General features: G+C 45.1%; 1 protein-coding gene across 1 annotated transcript in view; it reads right to left on the reverse strand.

The window, feature by feature from the left end:
- Window positions 1-17,496, reverse strand: part of TPK1 (thiamin pyrophosphokinase 1) — a 303,106-nt gene extending 285,610 nt beyond the window's left edge. The window contains exons 1-2 of the mRNA XM_048510448.1: window positions 17,405-17,496; window positions 13,019-13,090 (exon numbers count right to left, since the gene is read on the reverse strand). Of these exons, the coding sequence (XP_048366405.1) occupies window positions 13,019-13,061 (43 nt within the window). The 5' untranslated portion in view covers window positions 13,062-13,090; window positions 17,405-17,496. The remainder of the gene's footprint in view (window positions 1-13,018; window positions 13,091-17,404) is intronic.
- Window positions 17,497-18,623: the final 1,127 nt, after the last annotated feature.

Below are 18,623 nucleotides of genomic sequence, written 5' to 3' on the forward strand. Positions count from 1 at the left end.
CCTACACATGAAGCTCCTCAGAACTCTCTCAGCCCCACCTACCTCGCAAGGTGCCTGTTGGGAGGAGAGGAAGGGAAAGGAGCTTGTAAGCCACCCTGAGCTTCCTTACAGGAAAGAAAGGCAGGATATAAATCCAAACTCTCCTTTTTCCTCCCTTGCCAATGATGACACAGGCATCACAATGCTGTCCCTTGGGGGACCCCAACACAAGACATGTTACAGGGTATCCTGGCTATAGTGGTTGCACACCTCGGAGGCTGTTTGCCATTGAAGAAGAAGAAGAGTTTGGATTTATATCCCCCTCCCTTTCTCTCCTGCAGGAGACTCAAAGGGGCTTACAATCTCCTTGCCCTTCCCCCCTCACAACAAACACCCTGTGAGGTAGGTGGGGCTGAGAGAGCTCCAAGAAGCTGTGACTAGCCCAAGGTCACCCAGCTGGCGTGTGTGGGAGTGTACAGGCTAGCCTGAATTCACCAGATAAGCCTCCACAGCTCAGGCGGCAGAGCTGGGAATCAAACCCGGTTCCTCCAGATTAGATACACGAGCTCTTAACCTCCTACGCCACTGCTGCTCCATTGCCTGCCTCTGTGTACCGACCCTGGACTTCTTTTAGTGGTGTCCCAATCAAGTACTGATCAGGGCCACCCAGGTTAAATTCTGAGATCTGATGAGATCAGGCCAGCTTGAACCACCCAGGACAGGGTAAGTTCCGAATCAGAAAATGCATATTTGTTTTAAAGTGAAAACTTCTCCTTCCCACAAAGAAAATACCAGCAAAGAAAAGAAAAGGCTGGGCTCCAAGAGACATCTTGAGTCAGATGAAGAGAGAAGTTTTTGCCACTTGGCACATATATAATTTATGAGACTCCGTGGAAGAAGCTTTAAGCAGGCACAACGCATACAGAGCGCCACGTGATAATCCCCTCCTCGGAATCATGCTCTTCGTATATGTGTCTCTGTCCCGAATTTAGCCTTCAGTGCGGCTTCAATCGCAGCAAACCAATTTTGAAAATGTCAGGGTGTTTTTCCACCCCTTCTTCATTTAATCTCTCATTGTTGTACAGCTTCCAATAACACCAAATTAGCAGTATTGCAGAGATCTTTTAAATGTCACAGGAGGTCACTCGTATTGATATCCTAAACTTAATAACAACGGCACCCTAAAACTATGCATCCAAGTGTTTCATGCGCTTTCAGGAGCTAATAATGTTTTGTTTTCACTGCCAAGTTTCCCCAGTAACTTCCTGTACCTCTAGTCAAGTTACATTAAAGATGGTATATCTTTAGAGAGGGAAGGGACAGGGAGAGAGTTGGAGACTCAGGGGTCCCCCACAGGATGCCTGGGGGTGCAATGGCACCAGCGGACATCCTTTCCTGCCACCCACTAATGGTTTTAAGGAAGTGGGTGCGGATTTTGCCCTGCGAGGTTTCTGATTGGCTGTGCAGATTTTTTAAAATGCTACTTTGGGAGCAGCGCTACTACAGCATTATTGCGGCTCACTGTGTACAGAAAGGCGCGTAGCTGGCTCAAAGCTCGCTCCATCAACGCGGCCACTGGCCTGGAATGCATCTTGCTGCTCAAGTTTAGTCTTCCGTCGTTAAGTCTATGACCGGTTTTTACAGGAAAACACACTAGTAGATCCTCCTCCTACATACTATGAAATAGACAGAGGTGGGATCCAGCAGGTTCTCACAGGTTCCCGAGAGTAGGTTACTAATTATTTGTGTGTGCCGAGAGAAGGTTACTAATTGGTGATTTTGCCATGTGACTTTTGCCTCCTAGTTAATGCCCCTTCCCTTCTTAGCAGGTAGTGCCAGAACTTGAAGCTTTGGTGCTCTAGGGCAGGGAGGTGCACCGCGTGCAAGGTGGCAGCCTTCAAGCGCCATGCCAAGGCATCCGCTCTCCCTGCCCAAGGACCGGCGCAGCGACTGTGTCCTTGCCACAGCCCCGCCCTGGAATGCCCCGCCCCAGAATGCCTGCCCACTGGTCAGTGGCTCCCTCGGCCCAGCCCCATTGGCGCTACGCCCCAGTTTGAATCCCACCATCATGGGAACCTGTTACTAAATTTTTTGGATCCCACCACTGGAAACAGACCACTGGTACTGTGTGGCTCATGAAGAGCCACATTCACAATTACCCTCAACCCAAACAGTCAAATTTACTTCCATCACAGATGCAAGGCCTGTATCTCATGGAGGTTTGCAGCTTAACTGGTCCCCCAGTGATGGCTGCTTCAAGATGGGAACCAACTGCCAACTACAAGATCCTGAAACAGGGAGTAAGTGCTGCATTGAAGAATGGTGCACAGGAGCTACAGGTGGCATATCAAAGAGCACAACCTGCTGAATGAGTATCTCTGAAACACAGCTACCCTTTTACCTGAACCTGCAACCTGGAAGATACTTCTAGTAACTTCCCACAGATCTCCACCTTTTTGCCTCTGCTTCTCACTCTCTTGGTTTTGGTCTGTTTCCATTTCTCCACAGATTTTTTTATTCACCACAGGTGTTCAATTAACATAGCAAAGATGGGAAGACTATGTAGCTGCTTGTGAACTGTGCATGTGAACTGTGCCAGTTACCATGCTTGTGAACTGTGACTGTGAGGATCTTGTGTACATCGGGGTTATACCCAGAATTGTTCCAGGATAGACATCTTAACCAGCCCTTTGGATTGAATTCAATTTATGGGTTCCATAGGCTCAAAGGGTTCTAAAACTGGTGGACACAGAATTAAATACGTGTGGAACTCGAGAGGGAGAGGGAGTCTGAGAGGTGAAGTTTTCCCAGCAGAAATAATAGAGGCAATGCAACCTGCTACCATCCCATTCTTTCCCCTCTTCCCCCACAGACAGGCCCTTTCTGCAGAAACATTTTTAAACGTTTTGAGGCAGGAAATAAAACGTTTCCTCCATAGAGTTCCGCATTGTTTTTACCCCCTAAACCAGGGGTAGGGAACCTGCGGCTCTCCAGATGTTCAGGAACTACAATTCCCATCAGCCTCTGTCAGAATGGCCAATTGGCCATGCTAGTAGGGGCTGATGGGAACTGTAGTTCCTGAACATCTGGAGAGCCGCAGGTTCCCTACCCCTGCCCTAAACGTTTTATTTCTAGTCTCAAAATGTTTTAAATGAATCCTCTTTTTAAAACGATTCTCTGGCTGAAACGTTTTGAACGTCTTCAGTGGCTGTGCGATCTATCACCACGCTAAGTTAATAATGCTTTCTCCGCTTCCCTGAACTTTCTGCTCGCATAATTTTCTGAGCTCACTCGGTTCCCCCTCACCTATTTACTTGCAGCATTTCTTTTTTTTATTTCGAGGGTCCCCAATTTTTAAAGCATTACCTATAGGAGGAGTATTGAATGCAGCACAAGGTTTCGAAGCATCGATTCAACACAGAACTCAAAAAACCGGGGAAGTCATGTAATGGCAGCCAGGAATTGTTTCAAGAGGATGTGTGAGCCCTTCTGGGATAGGGCGGTATATTAAATCCAATTAATAATAACAACAACAACAACAACAACAACAACAACAAAACAACAACAACAACAACAACAAATAACAAATAAATAATAATAATAATAACTTCTTAGGAATACAGGTGATACAGACAGACACCTGGGCACACAACACCCCAGACATAACAGTGGTAGAGAAAAAACATGTTTGGATCATAGATGTTGCTGTGCCAGTTGACAGCAGGGTAGAGGACAAAGAGCTGGAAAAGATCACAAAAATACAAGGACCTACAAATTGAAGTCGAACGACTGGTGGCAGAAAAAAGAACAAATAACAGTAATCCCACTAGTAGTCGGTGCTCTAGGAGGAATCCCAAGAAATCTTGAAAACATCTGAAAGCCTAAACTTGGGCAGAACATCAGTCCACCTGCTGCAAAAAGCAGCATCTTCTAGGAACTGCACACATCTCTGACGCAAATACCTCTAATATCCTAGGTCCTTGGGAAGGACTCTCGAGTATTCAGAGAGATGAATTCCAGACACTTGTGCTGTGTTGTTATGTGTATAATAATAATAATAATAATAATAATAATAATAATAATAATAATAATAAATCGTTGTAAAGGGGCAGTTGAAAATGTTTTAGAAACTTTTTAGGTGGTTTGAGGGGAAAGGGCTACAGTGTGTAACCAATGAAAAGGGTTGGAAGTTTTTTTCTAGTGCTATACTTTTCCATGGAATATTTTCAGCTCACTTAACGCAAATCTGTTTTACTCTGTTTATCTACAGCTGTCAGGGCTTTTGTGCTGGATATCAGTTATGTCAGACGAAATGTGGGTTCCGAAGAATGAACCAACCCCCCAGTGCCTGTACATGGTCTAGACCTGGACATGAAGTATCTGCCCTCTTCTGCTAACACTACTTAAATCTTACTAACTTTATTTAAATCGGAAACAGAAAGTTTTCCTATTTCAATTTTTTTTATGAAACCCAGATCACTAATTGCTTCAGAGGGGAGTCACGCTGGTCTGCAGTAGAATAGCTAGATTCAAGGCCAACAGCACCTTAGAGAATGACAAGATTTTCATGATATAAGTTTTCAAACGTCAAAGCCAGATACACTGAGTGCAGCATAAAAACACTGAGGGCAGCATTAAAATGGAGAGGGCAAATCCCACATTTGTATCTCATCTCTGCCACCAGATAAAACAACCTGAAGGTAAGCCATAGACCCCTTCCGCACATGCAGAATAAAGCACCTTCAATCCACTTTCAGTGCACTTTGCAGCTGGATTTAACCGTGCAGAATAGCAAAATCCACTTGCAAACCATTGTGAAAGTGGATTGAAGGCAGAGGTGGGATCCAGCAGGTTCTCACCAGTTCTCGAGAGTGGGTTACTAATTATTTGTGCGTGCCGAGAGGGGGTTACTAATTGGGTCCGCTTTTCCGTTAGAAATTCCGTTAGGTCCAAAAATCATAAACCCCTGTTGTTTCCTATGTGGCTGGTTAGCAAAGGTAGAAAACGGGATCATTCTCCCTGTTGGGCTGTTTTAAAAACATGTTTTAGAAATATGGTAAAGTTCCTTGTTTAAGGAAAGTATCCTTCTTTTGATTTCTAGAAACAAAATTAAGTATTTGAAAGTATTAAGTATTTGACAGGCAGTCAATTAGAGGAGAAGTAGTTGTTTCTGTTGGCAGTAGACGATAGGACTTGCTATAATGAGCTTAAATTATGGACAGAAAGATACCAACTGGAAATTAGGAACTTTTTTTTTACAGTAAGAGTTTTTTACAGTAACAGAGAAATTATTAATGCCCCGCCCCCCGAATGCCCGGCCACGCCCTGTCATGCCCCGCCCAGCCCAGCCCCCTACGCCACTGTTTGAATCCCACCACCATGGGAACCTGTTACTAAAATTTTTGGATCCCACTACTGATTGAAGGTGCATTATTCTGCGTGTGCAGAAGGGGCCACAGTCTCCATGGCCTTCCTCGCAGGGTTGCTCTAAGAACTGCTGAAAAGGTATGAGCTTGAAAAGATTGTGTGCGACACGTCAATGTTAGGGAGCACGCTGTCTCTTTCTATACAAGCTCACAGCCCACTTTATATATGCAGTTCAGTCCCTCTAGTGACATAATGTAACCCCCATGCCCAGAATGGGTTGGCCCAGAATGGGTTGACCCAGAAAGGGGTGGAGTCTGAAGGGAAGCAGAATGCTGCAGAACTCAGAGCTCTTTGGAGAAGACAAGGGCACCAGACTCGGACCCGATTTCTATAAGCCCTTAACACCTTGTTAAGGTAATTTGCAATATTGTTGGGAACTACTGGGAAGGTAGTTGTTGTTTTGCTGTGTTGTAAATGTTGGAGTTTATTGTTTCAGGGTTTTCTTTTGTGGTTGTAATGGGTGAGAGTTCTCCTGGAGACCTTCATCATGTTGCAACCTGTTCATCAAGCCCTTGGAGTCTTCAGGAGCCAACCAACTTGCAAAGAAGATTTGGACTTGGCAATATCAGTAGACTGTAAATAGAAGGACTTGAAATGCAACCTGAACAGGACCTTGAATTGTAACGCTAAATGTTGATGTTTTAAAAAGTGTTAAGCACTAAAGAAAAGTAAACCATTTTGTTGTTTAAATTTGGTTCTTTGCAACTCATTCCAGGTTCTGCCCCACAGAACCCACAGAAGGAGGTTACAATAACACTGCATAAACAAACACGTAATGTTTAAAACAACTGCAGGTAATTAGCATATGTATATTTGAACACCACTTGTAATTGGCAATTCAGTATTGGGGGGAAAAATATCCACCTCCCCCCCAAAGATTCCAGCAGAAACAGCTGACACCCACAACCACCTTCTGCAAACAAGACAAATATATATAATTTTGTCACAAAAATTACATGGATTAAAGTATTTCCATCACTGTTTTAATTCGCAGTTCAGTTCCCCACAGTGCAAACGATGACTGTTCCAAGAATTTATCAAGCAAATGAAACAATTATTGAAAAACAAAAACAAAAAAGCCCCGGCAGAAATAGAACTGAAAAGAAAGGGGATGCCAGAGATGCAGCCTGAAATCTGAACAGAGGAATGGACCCCTCATAAGTAGACAGATGTCCAACCTGGACTGTCAAATCGAACCTTCTAAATTTCTTCTTCCAAGATCGCTAACATGCTCTGAACTAGACATTTTTTTAAAAATTCAAAAACCCTCTGCAAACAGTCAGGGACAACGTGGTATTAATTTCATAGAAGTTGTACACAGAGCTTGGGAGTCAAACATATTTTCCCTAGCTTGCCACAACACTGCCTAGGCCTTTTGTGACATCAGAGCAGCAAAGCCAATGGCAAATTGGGGGTGTGGCCTTGCATGCTGAAGCCCCCAACTTCAATCCAGCATTTCCAGGGAGCAGCAGTGGCATAGGAGGTTAAGAGCTCGTGTATCTAATCTGGAGGAACCGGGTTTGATTCCCAGCTCTGCCGCCTGAGCTGTGTTGGCTTATCTGGGGAATTCAGATTAGCCTGTATGCTCCCACCCACACCAGCTGGGTGACCTTGGGCTAGTCACAGCTTCTCTGAGCTCTCTCAGCCCCACCTACCTCACAGGGTGTTTGTTGTGAGGGGGGAAGGGCAAGGAGATTGACAGCCCCTTTGAGTCTCCTGCAGGAGAGAAAGGGGGGATATAAATCCAAACTCTTCTTCTTCTTCTAAAAGGATCAGGTAGCAGATTACTTATTTATTTAAAACATTTTTATGCTCCCTTTCCAACTATTTCAGGATCCCGAAGGCAGCAAACAGTCAAAGTGTTACAACAAATTGTAAAATGCACATGTATCAAGCAGTAAAAGTAATTCAATGTAGCACAATCACATATACATAGAAGGAAATGGCAGTATGATAACACCAAAGAAAACATCTGCTAGCAGAAGCCCGTGACAGAAGAGAGTGCATGAACTTCCCTGGGAAAGGAATTCTGTAATTTCAGTGCCAGTAATGAGAAAATCCAATCTGATGTGACACTCTTAGATCTTCAGCCTTAAATCTGGGGAATTCAGCCTTAAATCTGGGGAATTCAGATTAGCCTGTGCACTCCCACACACGCCAGCTGGGTGACCTTGGGCTAGTCACAGCTTCTCGGAGCTCTCTCAGCCTCACCTACCTCGCAGGGTGTTTGTTGTGAGGGGGGAAGGGCAAGGAGATTGTAAGCCCCTTTGAGTCTCCTACAGGAGAGAAAGGGGGGATATAAATCCAAACTCAAGAAACTCAAATCCTGAAAAGCCATTGCCATTTGGAACAGGAAAGACTCACCCATCATCTAATTTAGTTTAAGGCAGTTCCATGGCCTCAAGAATGTGTTTGACGCCTCAGAGCATATAAGCCATTTTCCACCAGATAACACTCCACCAGGTAACACTCACTGCTTGTGTCCCATGAACGTGTAAATTTGCTGCTAGCCAAACCTTTCAGCAACTGAGCCACAAGTTCATGGTAATATGGTGATTAATGCACCCTATAGTTTATACAGAAACAATTGCCATTGACCACCCTAAGCACTGAACCAAAATTAATATGTGTAATTACATTGGGAAGCCACCACAAACGCATAGCTTGGGAAACAAAGAAGGATCCACGACATTACAGAAACCTGAGAAGCAAAGATAGGAAATGGAGTGTGTTATTACAGCCATTAAAAAAATGGAGCAGCGACAGGCCAACAACTTGGAAAATAAATTGTTTTAAATGCTTTTCAGTTAAAGAGCTGAAGCTTTGCAATGGGCGATTTTCACTGTCTCCTCATTTGGCTCTAATTGAGCCTAATGGGGGAGGTAAAAAGTTTAGTTGCTTCTGAAGGACCGTGAGCGCAAATCAAACTTTTTCAACAGGAACGCTGAAGCTGATGAAGTGGATCCTTTGACGATTTCTACAGGGTCACTGGGCTGATCACAAATCTGAGAATCACGGAAGACCCACAGACAAGTCCTGAAGACCGGAATTAATGATGGCTGTTCATTCTGTCATTCCTTGGGGGTGGAAAATGCCATCGAGTTGAAGGACTTACAGTGACCACTTATAGTGGCCTTCAAAGACAAGAGGTGAACAGAGGTAGCTTTGACTCTGCAGAACAACTAAGATGGTCTCCCATCCAACTAGTAATCAGGGGCAACTCTACTTTGCTTCCAAACTCTGATGAGATTAGAATAGTCTGGGCCATTCAGTCGGGATCATTCCTTTAGGCGACAGACACAGGATACTTCACTCAACCAGTTCTGCCCAGAAGGGCCCAAACAACCACAATCGACAATCAAAATTTTTTGCAGAGCTTTTCATCAAATCTTTCCCTTTATGGATAATCATATATCATATATCCAATCAATCCAATCCAATCCAAAAACCTTTATTAGGCATAAACCAGAAGTACCATACATTCCAAGTACAAAAGTTATTAGGCATAAACCAGAAGTACCATAGGCATAAACCAGAAGTACCATACATTCCAAGTACAGAGCCCTACGGGGATGGGGCGGTATAATAAATCGAAAAAAATAAAAAAAAAATAAAAAAAACAGGATCATTGTTACATATCATGTAGAACCATGGTGGCGAACCTTTGGCACTCCAGATGTTATGGACTACAATTCCCATCAGCCCCTTCCAGCATGGCCAATTGGCCATGCTGGAAGGGGCTGATGGGAATTGTAGTCCATAACATCTGGAGTGCCAAAGGTTCGCCACCACTGATGTAGAACATGGATTAAAAATGTAGCAACTGCTTCAGAAATTTCTACATTAGGGCTGTTCAATAGCTTAGACATTTTTAGTTTGTCTGAGAGAAACATAAATTCTAGAGGTAGTAAAGCTCCCAGATCGGTTCTAATCTCATTATACCTCGAACAGTAAAGCAGGATATGAGGGATTGAGTCCATAGCGTTGGGACAGTACCGACAACAACGCTCACTTTGTGGGATGTTAAGGAAACGACCTTGAAGATAGACAGAGGGGAAATGAGTTGCACCTTTTGCTCTTGTCATGACCCATCTGCACTTATAATTAACAAGCTGTTCTAAGTATACAGCAGGGCTAGATTTCGGGGGTGTGATCCCAAAGTATAGAGGGGAACAGGAGCTTTGTGCAGCACTCAGGAGAGAATGATATTCCAGGTCGTACAGTCTGATCTTTAGATGATAGTAAATTTCCATGACGGTAAGCATATGAAGAGACTCCCATGAGAAACCCAAGGAGAAGATTTTTTTTCAATATGGAGCCACCACTTCGAAAGCTGAAGCTCCCTCATTTCTAGCAAAGATAAACTTTTTGGATCTGTGCAGAAGCATAGACGCAGACAAAACGTAAATGTTACAGCCCATGCCGTGGTTTCTAATAAATGTTGCCCTGATTCCAGACAGAGCGCACCATAAGGGACACAATGTTGGGTGCCAAATATCTTATATAGGATATCATATATCCTCGGTATGCAAAGATGCCCAAGTGCCTGCTGATTCATCGTGCATACCTCTCGCTCATCATGAGCAGAGAGTCAGTTGTTCGCCAGGCAGTTTGGACTGAGAGCAGTTCAGGGCTGTTCACCAGGTTGCAGACAATTGTACAAAGTGCATTTGCTGTTTGTCTGTGTCTGCTTGGTGAACATTAATGGCTGCCAGTCCATCTGGGTCCATACCAATGTGTACATCTGCATTTTTTGCATAGCCCCAAGAGAGTTTTCCCTAGCCACCCCACTATCATTTAATTACTGACTCAAACATCTGTAACTTTGGAGGGCAGTCACATCGGCCTGCCCAGGTGCAAAATAAGCTGTAAGGAAAAAGGAAATAAAACTCCACCCCACCTTCACTCCTAGCTACGGGAGGCAGTTGGCCAAGTGTTTGAACTGTACAGCAAGCAGAGAAGGCAAGATGAAGTTTGGTTTATCTGCGACTGTGACTGATGAAACAGATTGGATTGCCTGACAGACTTGTTTGTAAGCCACTTTGGGCCTCCTTACAGGAGAGAAAGGTGGGGTATCAATCCAAACTCCTTTCTTGTCACCCAGCTTGGCTTCATGCAGGATGCAACTATGCAACAGCTATACAGGACAACGGTGTCCATTGTGGAATAAGGGAGTGAGAAAGACAGAGCATGCAACTTTAAAAGATATTTCTGCTTTACAGACAGTTGCTCAGCAGAGGTTCTCTTCCAAAAGATGGCATGACTCTGACTCATTTAAACATGGCTGACAGATTTCCAGATGCCAAGGGTGAAAAGAACAGGGCTGTAATATCAGTAGTTCAGAGACACAAACTTTTGTCACTCAAAACCTTCGCTCAAGCTCAAGTAAAACAGAAGCATGTCATCAAACAGTTCTCTCGGTCAGCAAGTTACAAACTGAACCACATAAGTGCCCCGGGCCACAAAGAAAAGGGTTGGATCAATAATCAAATGTGAAGCCCAGCAGCTGAGAGGACAAAACATTGATCTTGACCCAGGAGACTAGGGTTAAAATGGCTTCTCAGACAAGGAACAAACCCAGATGTCTTGAGGAACTCAGTGGATTAGATCTTGAGAGTGATGGAAAGTGCTATCGAGTCAAAGCCAACTTATTGTGGCCCCTTGGAGTTTTCAAGGCAAGAGAAAAGAAGATGGTTTGCCATTGCCTGTCTTTGCATCACAACCCTGGAGTTCCTTATGAACATAAGAAAGAGCCTGCTGGATCAGACCAGAGTCCATCTAGTCCAGCACTCTGCTACTCGCAGTGGCCCACCAGGTGCCTTTGGGAGCTCACATGCAGGATGTGAAAGCAATGGCCTTCTGCGGCTGTTGCTCCCGAGCACCTGGACTGTTAAGGCATTTGCAATCTGAGATCAAGGAGGATCAAGATTGGTAGCCATAGATCAACTTCTCCTCCATAAATCTGTCCAAGCCCTTTTTAAAGCTATCCAGGTTAGTGGCCATCACCACCTCCTGTGGCAGCATATTCCAAACACCAATCACAATTCCTTGGTGGTCTCCCATCCATATAATAACCAGGGCCAACCCTGCTTATCTTCTGAGATCTGACAAGATTGGACAAGCCTGGCCCTTCCACGTCAGGGTCTGTTTTACTCATTCTGACCCATTTCTCTGTCACATTAAAGCCCTCCTCAATATCCCCTGATTCTCAGTATAGCTTTTCTTGGGGTGGCCAAAGATGATGCCCCCTTTAATAGCAGAAAAGATGGTCAGATCCAAGCCACTATCTTTCAGGACAGATTAACAGCAACAGGGTGATTTCGGGGTGCCCTCATGAATGCAACTCAAAGCTATTTGGAAGACCCTTCCAACATGAACGCAACAAATAAATGACTAAAAACAAACAAACAAAATCAACAAGGAACGTGACCAGAAAACACCAAGTAAATGAGGACTCGAAACTCGTTCACCTTTCTCTGAAAGGGAAGTTTGGATGCTCATGAGTCCACCAAATTCTGCATTGGTAGGAGATGGCAAATTGCAGTCCTATAAAGAAGCATTTTGAATTTAGTGCAGCAATAGGCATGGCTGTGAGCCAGCGTGGTGTGATGGTCAAGAGCGGTAGACTCTGGAGAACCGGGCTTGATTCGACACTCCTCCAAATGAGTGGGGGACTCTAATCTGGTGAACCAAGTTTGTTTCCCAGCTCCTGCACACTAAGACTGCCGGGTGACCTTGGGCTAGTCACAGTTCTTCAGAACTCTCTCAGCCCCACCTACCTCACCAGGTGTCTGTTGCGGGGAGAAAAGGGGAAGGAGTTTGTAAGCCACTTTGAGACTGCTTGCAATTGAGAAAAGCAGGGTATAGACCCAAACTACTTTCCTTCAGTCCTTCTGTGGTACTATCATTTACCCTTCTCATCCTACTTTCCACAGCATGGGTTGTCCCACGGCAGATGGGGCAGGACTAAGGTGAACTGGGACAGGCAGGCGGGCAGCCCCGAGCACACACACACGCGCAGCCGCAGGAGCGCACTGCCTTCTGGGGCGCTCCCATTTTGGATTTATATCCCCACTTTCTCTCCTGTAGGAGACTCAAAGGGGCTGACAAACTCCTTTCCTTCCCCCCCCCCCCCACAACAAACACCCTGTGAGGCGGGTGGAGCCGAGAGAGCTCCGAAGAACTGTGACTAGCCCAAGGTCACCCAGCTGGCGTGTGTTGGGAGTGCACAGACTAATCTTGGTTCATCAGATAGGCCTCCACAGCTCAAGTGGCAGAGCGGGGAATCAAAACCGATTCTCCAGATTAGAGTGCACCTGCTTTTGATCACTACATCACGCTGGCTCTCTATAAGGTACTTTGGTGTGAGCAATATAACCTGGCAACCCTAATTAGTGGCCATGTTTTTTGTGGCTGCCATGGTAACCAAGATCACGCAGGGTTGGAAAATTCCTTTCTGCGCAGGCCCAACCATTGTGGAAGCCCCACCATTCTGCTATGAACATACAACACCTGTTAACCTCTTTAAAATATTAGTTAATAGCACCACGCTGGTCTAACACAGTATACACCAAAAAGCATTTGCTCTAAAAAGAAATGCAAGGCACAGTACCGGTGGGAAGCAGGCATTTCAGCGGAGTGAAGACGTGTTCCATAGCAGCTGATTAACTTTGCCCCTTTCAAACTGAAACAGAACAAAAAAAAAAGAAAATGAGCGTTTTAAATTGCAGCTCATGAACCTGGCTTATTAATTCAATATTTAATTATACTTTCGTGATACCCCCAGCGCAACGCCACCTGAAAAAGGCTCAGCTGAGAAAACCGCTACAAATTTGCAGGCACACAACTATCGATTTTAAAATAAATACATTTACGGCTGATTTACACGGAACTGCGGGCCGTTATGTACGGCAGGTGGCAGAAAGCCCACTCCGCTGTGAAGAGATTAATCCATAAGTACATTTGGCGCCAGCCAGATTGATAGATAGTGTGACACACAGTCCAAGGGACCGGAAAATCCGAGTTCTGGAGGGGCAAGGAATCAGCAAAAGGAATGAGCAAGCTTGGGAGGGTTCAATTTTTAATTGGTAAATATTGATTTTTGGAGAATTAAGTTACCACCCAAAGTCAAAATTTAATAATAAGCAAAATTACAAAGGTTGCACCAATAATATACTTCCAGTTCTAATGAAACAGAATGCGGGGGGGGGGGGGGGAGAGGCATGATTTATTTTCAGGAGACATATTGTTGAATAGACCTCTGCATGTTATTGAACAAATGGGCCTACCGTGGTGCTTCTTAATGGGGTGCTCCTGAACACCCCAGAAATGTGTTTCCTGGTCTACCTCCGTCTTCCCGACTCAATTCTGACTTCTCTTTATCTCACTGGAAAAGGAAGTGCTTCACAAGTACCCAAGAAGCACCCTTTATCCCCACCTACCTCACAAGGTGTCTGTTGTGGGGAGAGGAGGGGGGGGGGGGAGGAAGGTAGTCAGTGAGGTGGAATGATGAAGACCAGGTGTACTCCAATCTGGAGAACCAGGTTTGATTCCGCACTCCTCCACATGAGCAGTGACTCTTATCTGGTGAACTGGATTTGTTTCCTCGCTCCTACACTTGAAGCCCCACCTACCTTACAAGGTGTCTGTTGTGGGGAGAGAAAGGGAAAAGGAGTTTGTGAGCCGCATTGAGGTTCCTGAAAGGAGAAAAAGGCAGGGTATAAACCCAAACTCTTCTTCTTTTGTCTGGAGTGCCCATTTCGGAAACACCTATCTCCATTAGCAGAGGTCACCTAGCCTGGAACCTTCCTATATTTGATCCCAGCAGACTTCAAACTTGGGAGTCCACCATCTGTAATCGTAAACGGCGCGGTCCCACTTCAACATTCTACCACCTCATTCTGGTGCATGGCAAAAGCCAGGCCTTTGCTCCAAATAAGCACACTTAGCATTTATTTATTTGCTTTATTTATATTCCTGCTTTCTCCCCAATGGGACCCAAAGCAGTTCTCCTCCATTTTAACCTCATAACTCTGTCTGACACCTGTTTTGCGTGCGTTTACTCGGAAGCTCAGTGGGACTTACTCCTAAATAAATCTGTCAAGGGTTGCAGCTTTATAACCCCTGTTAATTCAGAAGTAAGTTTTGCAGTGTTTATCGGGGCTTAATCCGTATCACAGCGGCTCAGCATGTTGTAGAATGTGATTAGAGTGTCTGACTAGAATCTAGGTGACCCAGGTTCGAATTTCCACTCTGTCACTGGAAGCTATCTGGTCACACTCTCAGCCTAAGCTATGGAGATACCCAGGGGAGTAGTGGGAGAAAATGGTGCCCGGGTCAAAATGGTGCCCGGGCGCCAAACCAAGCACAAAAGCGGTAGGTGAAATATTCAGGGAAAATCAATAATAGTACAAGTATAAACAAAGGGTAAGTTAGAATAAGAACATAAGAGTGAAATAAAGGGAATTATACTAGGGGTAAAGGACAGGAAAAATAAGGAAGGGGATTAGTGATAAGATATTAAATGTTATAGAAAATAGGCTAAAGAGTTGGTAAGAGTGGAGAGAAGGTATAGATGGTAAGGGGGACAGGGTATATTTTAAGAAGGGGTATATTTGTGGGGCAATTTCGAATGTCCATGGTGATTTATTGTCGAATTAGTAGGGTGTAATGTATAATGCGCAATGTGATATGTGATTTGTTTGGGTTTGAATGTTTATTATTAGAATGTCTAATATTTAGTGTTTAATGCAATAATGTAATAATAAAACTTTTTTTAAAAAAAAATGGTGCCCAGGCGCTACTGCCCCCCCCCCCCTTTACCTTTTTTTGCTGTCTGAAAACAGGCCAGGCTGGTGGGGCGGAGCCAAACCTGGCGAGGTGATTTTCCGCGCCTACCAGCGCATGCCCATTGCACGGCGCACCCCCCCCCCCCCGGCCCCCTTATATCCATCCTCTGGGGATACCTGTAGCTTCAAGATTAGCTCAGTGGGGCCCAGGGTCTGACCTGCTCCCTCCCCTTTCCAGTCACTACAAGTCAGATATTTTCTCATGATTAGCAGGGAATGATTCAACATGCCTTAATTTGTTCCTGAAAGAAACCCAGAGACAAGGCCTGGACTTCCAGCAGATCGAGAGCGGGATGTATTTCTACTTTGCTACTGAACATGGGATGTGAATGCTGATTCCCAAAATAACAGAAATTACATGTTACCAGGGGGAGGGTGGGGATGACCATCCCTCGGGTGTTACACTGAAGGCCAAACTCAATAGAACAGGCCAGTAGGATTCACATGCATTTGCTCCCGTGAGCAATCATGGGGATCTTTTATATGTAAAATGAAATGTGTGGGTAAGGTTAATATTTGTATTAATGAGCCTAACTGCTCAAAGCGTCATTCGCCCAACCCAGCTCCAATACTCAAGATGGAGAGGAGGAAGGCTTCTATCTCCCCTTACTTGCATTCTCTGTTTTCTGTAACAAATAAACTCTCTGCTCCGTGTTTTAGATGTGAATTGGCACATAGAGTTGGCATCTCTGGATTGGGAAACTCCTGGAAATATCAGACTGGGGCTGGGAAAGAGCAGGATTTGGGCAGGGGATGGACCTCAGCCCACAATTACGCTATGGAGTCTGCCGTCCAAAGCGACTTTCTCCAAGGCAACAGAGATCTGTCATCTAGAGATCAGTTATAATTCTAGGCAGTCTCCAGGCCTTATTTGGCATTGTAATAATAAACCCATACACATCAAATCATTCTGGCCTTCAGCCCCTAAACTGTGGGGCTGGACTTTTTCAGATTCACACATTACAAAGCCCCCCATGTCCCTACATGTCCTGGTCACAGACCACACATTAACTGCCCCCATCAGGTTGGTAAAGGAGGGAGCCCAAAACCCCTTGCCCTGTGAACCCAGAACAAATCAGCCCCTCGCACGTCTAGGAATGAAGTTCCAATCACACGCTTCAAAGAGAATACACGTTTAATTTGGGGAGGTCCAATAGGGTGAGAGGAGTTGTAGCAACCCAGCAAGACATTTACGTAAAGGGAGGAAACTGTCTGAATCTGCTCTTGAAAGTTAAGGCCTCCGAAGAGCCACTGGACAGTTCCCAAAGCACAGAACAGGAAACCCAACCCCCTAAACAGGAAAACACTCCTTTTCTTTGTTTGTTTGTTTGTTTCCCCAATGAGGACACAGAGCAGATTAGTGTTTCCCTCTCCTCCGTTTCATCCTAACAACAACCTACGTTAAGCTGAGAGAATGTGACTGGCCCAAGGGCACCCAGCAAGCTTCCATGACAGACTGGGTTTCCCAGAGCCTCTAACCATTACACCACGTTGTTTCTTAGAGTTTCTTTAGTTTCTGGGCCTAAAGATGCTGGAAACGGACCTCCCCCCACCACGCCCCCCAAAAGCACTAGGACTAAACTTGAACATGGCACCAATTCTTGACATATATGAATAAAGATCAGGTGCCCCTTTTCCCGAATCATGTGCAGAGTGCATTGCTTTCACCTTAACCAATCAGATATGGGGGGGGGGGGGAGAGGCAAGGCGGTGAGATGCAAAGGAAAACATCACACTGAGCTGAGTCCCATTCACACATCATAGAAAGTGACCATCGCGAAGTTACAGAGACCCCAATTTCTTTTGGTGTGAGGGATACAATACTGACTCTCTTGCAAGAGCGCTTTTTTTCCTCTGCCGCCCCCGCCCCTCCAATATCTGATTGGCTAGGGTGGAAGAAATGCACTCTGCGCATGGTTTGGGAAAAGGGGAGAAGGTGCCCCAGAACCAACTGATGCACTTGCAAACGGGTCAGGGAAAAGGCGGGAGGAGGCTACTCTGCCCAGAAGGACTGCAAGCCTGGCCACCCACGTTTTGCAGGCGAGGAGACTTGGTGGGGCTTCCTTCCGAGCAAACAGCCCCCCTGTTCTGATCAGCAAGAGGAGAAAAGCAAAAAGAGGGGGAGACACGCGTGTCTCTCTCTAGGGTACCTGGGCTGCAAGCACGCATGCGCTCTCCCGGCCCGCCGCCGCCGCTGCTGCACTTGATAGATGGAAGACGCCGCTTGCAGGAGGGGACGAGGCGACAGAGAATGACGATCGCATCGATGGTCCCTGCGATCCGTGCCTCGGCGCTCGATTGAGAACTGCAGCCTGAAGCCCGTGTTGGAGAGAAAGGAGGGCGCTGCGCTGCCAGGCGCTGGTGTTATTTAGTGCAAAAGGAAAAGAGAAAACGGAACCGAGCTCTGCAGAAAGCAAAACAAAAGGGCAGGATCCGTGCAGGTCCGGCTTTTTCCCCTCCAAAAGAAACGCCCGTTTTGGAGAGCGTCCAAACTTTCCCAAAGGAGTGCAAATGGTTGCCAACGGCTGGCTGTGTGGCTCTGTTCTGTGCTTTTTCAGTAGTTGGAACTAATGCAACTTTTTTTTTTAAACATAGGCCTTTATTGGCATCAGAAATATAATCCATTATAATAATTAAAAGGAGACACAGTTGAGTAACGTTAAAATGAAACAGGAAGCAAAATTATAAAAATGCTTAAGCTGCAGGGTTCCTAATCCTGGCAGGGCCCCAGAAACATGCACAGAAAGAAACCTGCTACATCAGGCTATAAAAATGCCAACCAATATTACAAAAAAGACCAAAAAAGTGCCGGGTTAAATGGTGTCGAAATATCCTATGCATGCCATAAAGGTGAAACCACATATAAAACATACAAACAAATAACAAACACGAGAAGGCAACACATGTGCTAGCCAGAACGCAAGCACAAAAGAATCATTGTAAATAATGAACACAGCAACTCAAGGTACATACAATCTCAAAGCAAGACATATATAGTGTTCTCGCATGCAAGGTGCAAGCAGGTAAATCATTAGTAAGTAATCTCAGGTGGTCGGACAGGAAACTCCGGATCACACCCATTTCACTATCCAATAGCTTCGTCAGCAATTCGTGTATAACAAAACTTGTCCATAACAGGGATAATAAAGTCAAACCCTAAGTGAACAACGCACAACTTGTACGGATTCCCAGCGCATAGAGGGCTAAGCACCAAAAATGTCTTCTTATAAATTACACAAGCAACTTCAGTCCACATGGCTTACAATTTTTGTATAAGAGCTTTTTAAAAATAGTCTTATACAAGCCAAAATCTTATGTCTGTAGACAAGTCCAGATTTTACCTTGTTATACTGTGAATTTTTCATCTCA

This window comes from Sphaerodactylus townsendi, linkage group LG11 (assembly GCF_021028975.2).
Source record: "Sphaerodactylus townsendi isolate TG3544 linkage group LG11, MPM_Stown_v2.3, whole genome shotgun sequence".
In the NCBI taxonomy this organism is placed as follows: domain Eukaryota; kingdom Metazoa; phylum Chordata; class Lepidosauria; order Squamata; family Sphaerodactylidae; genus Sphaerodactylus; species Sphaerodactylus townsendi.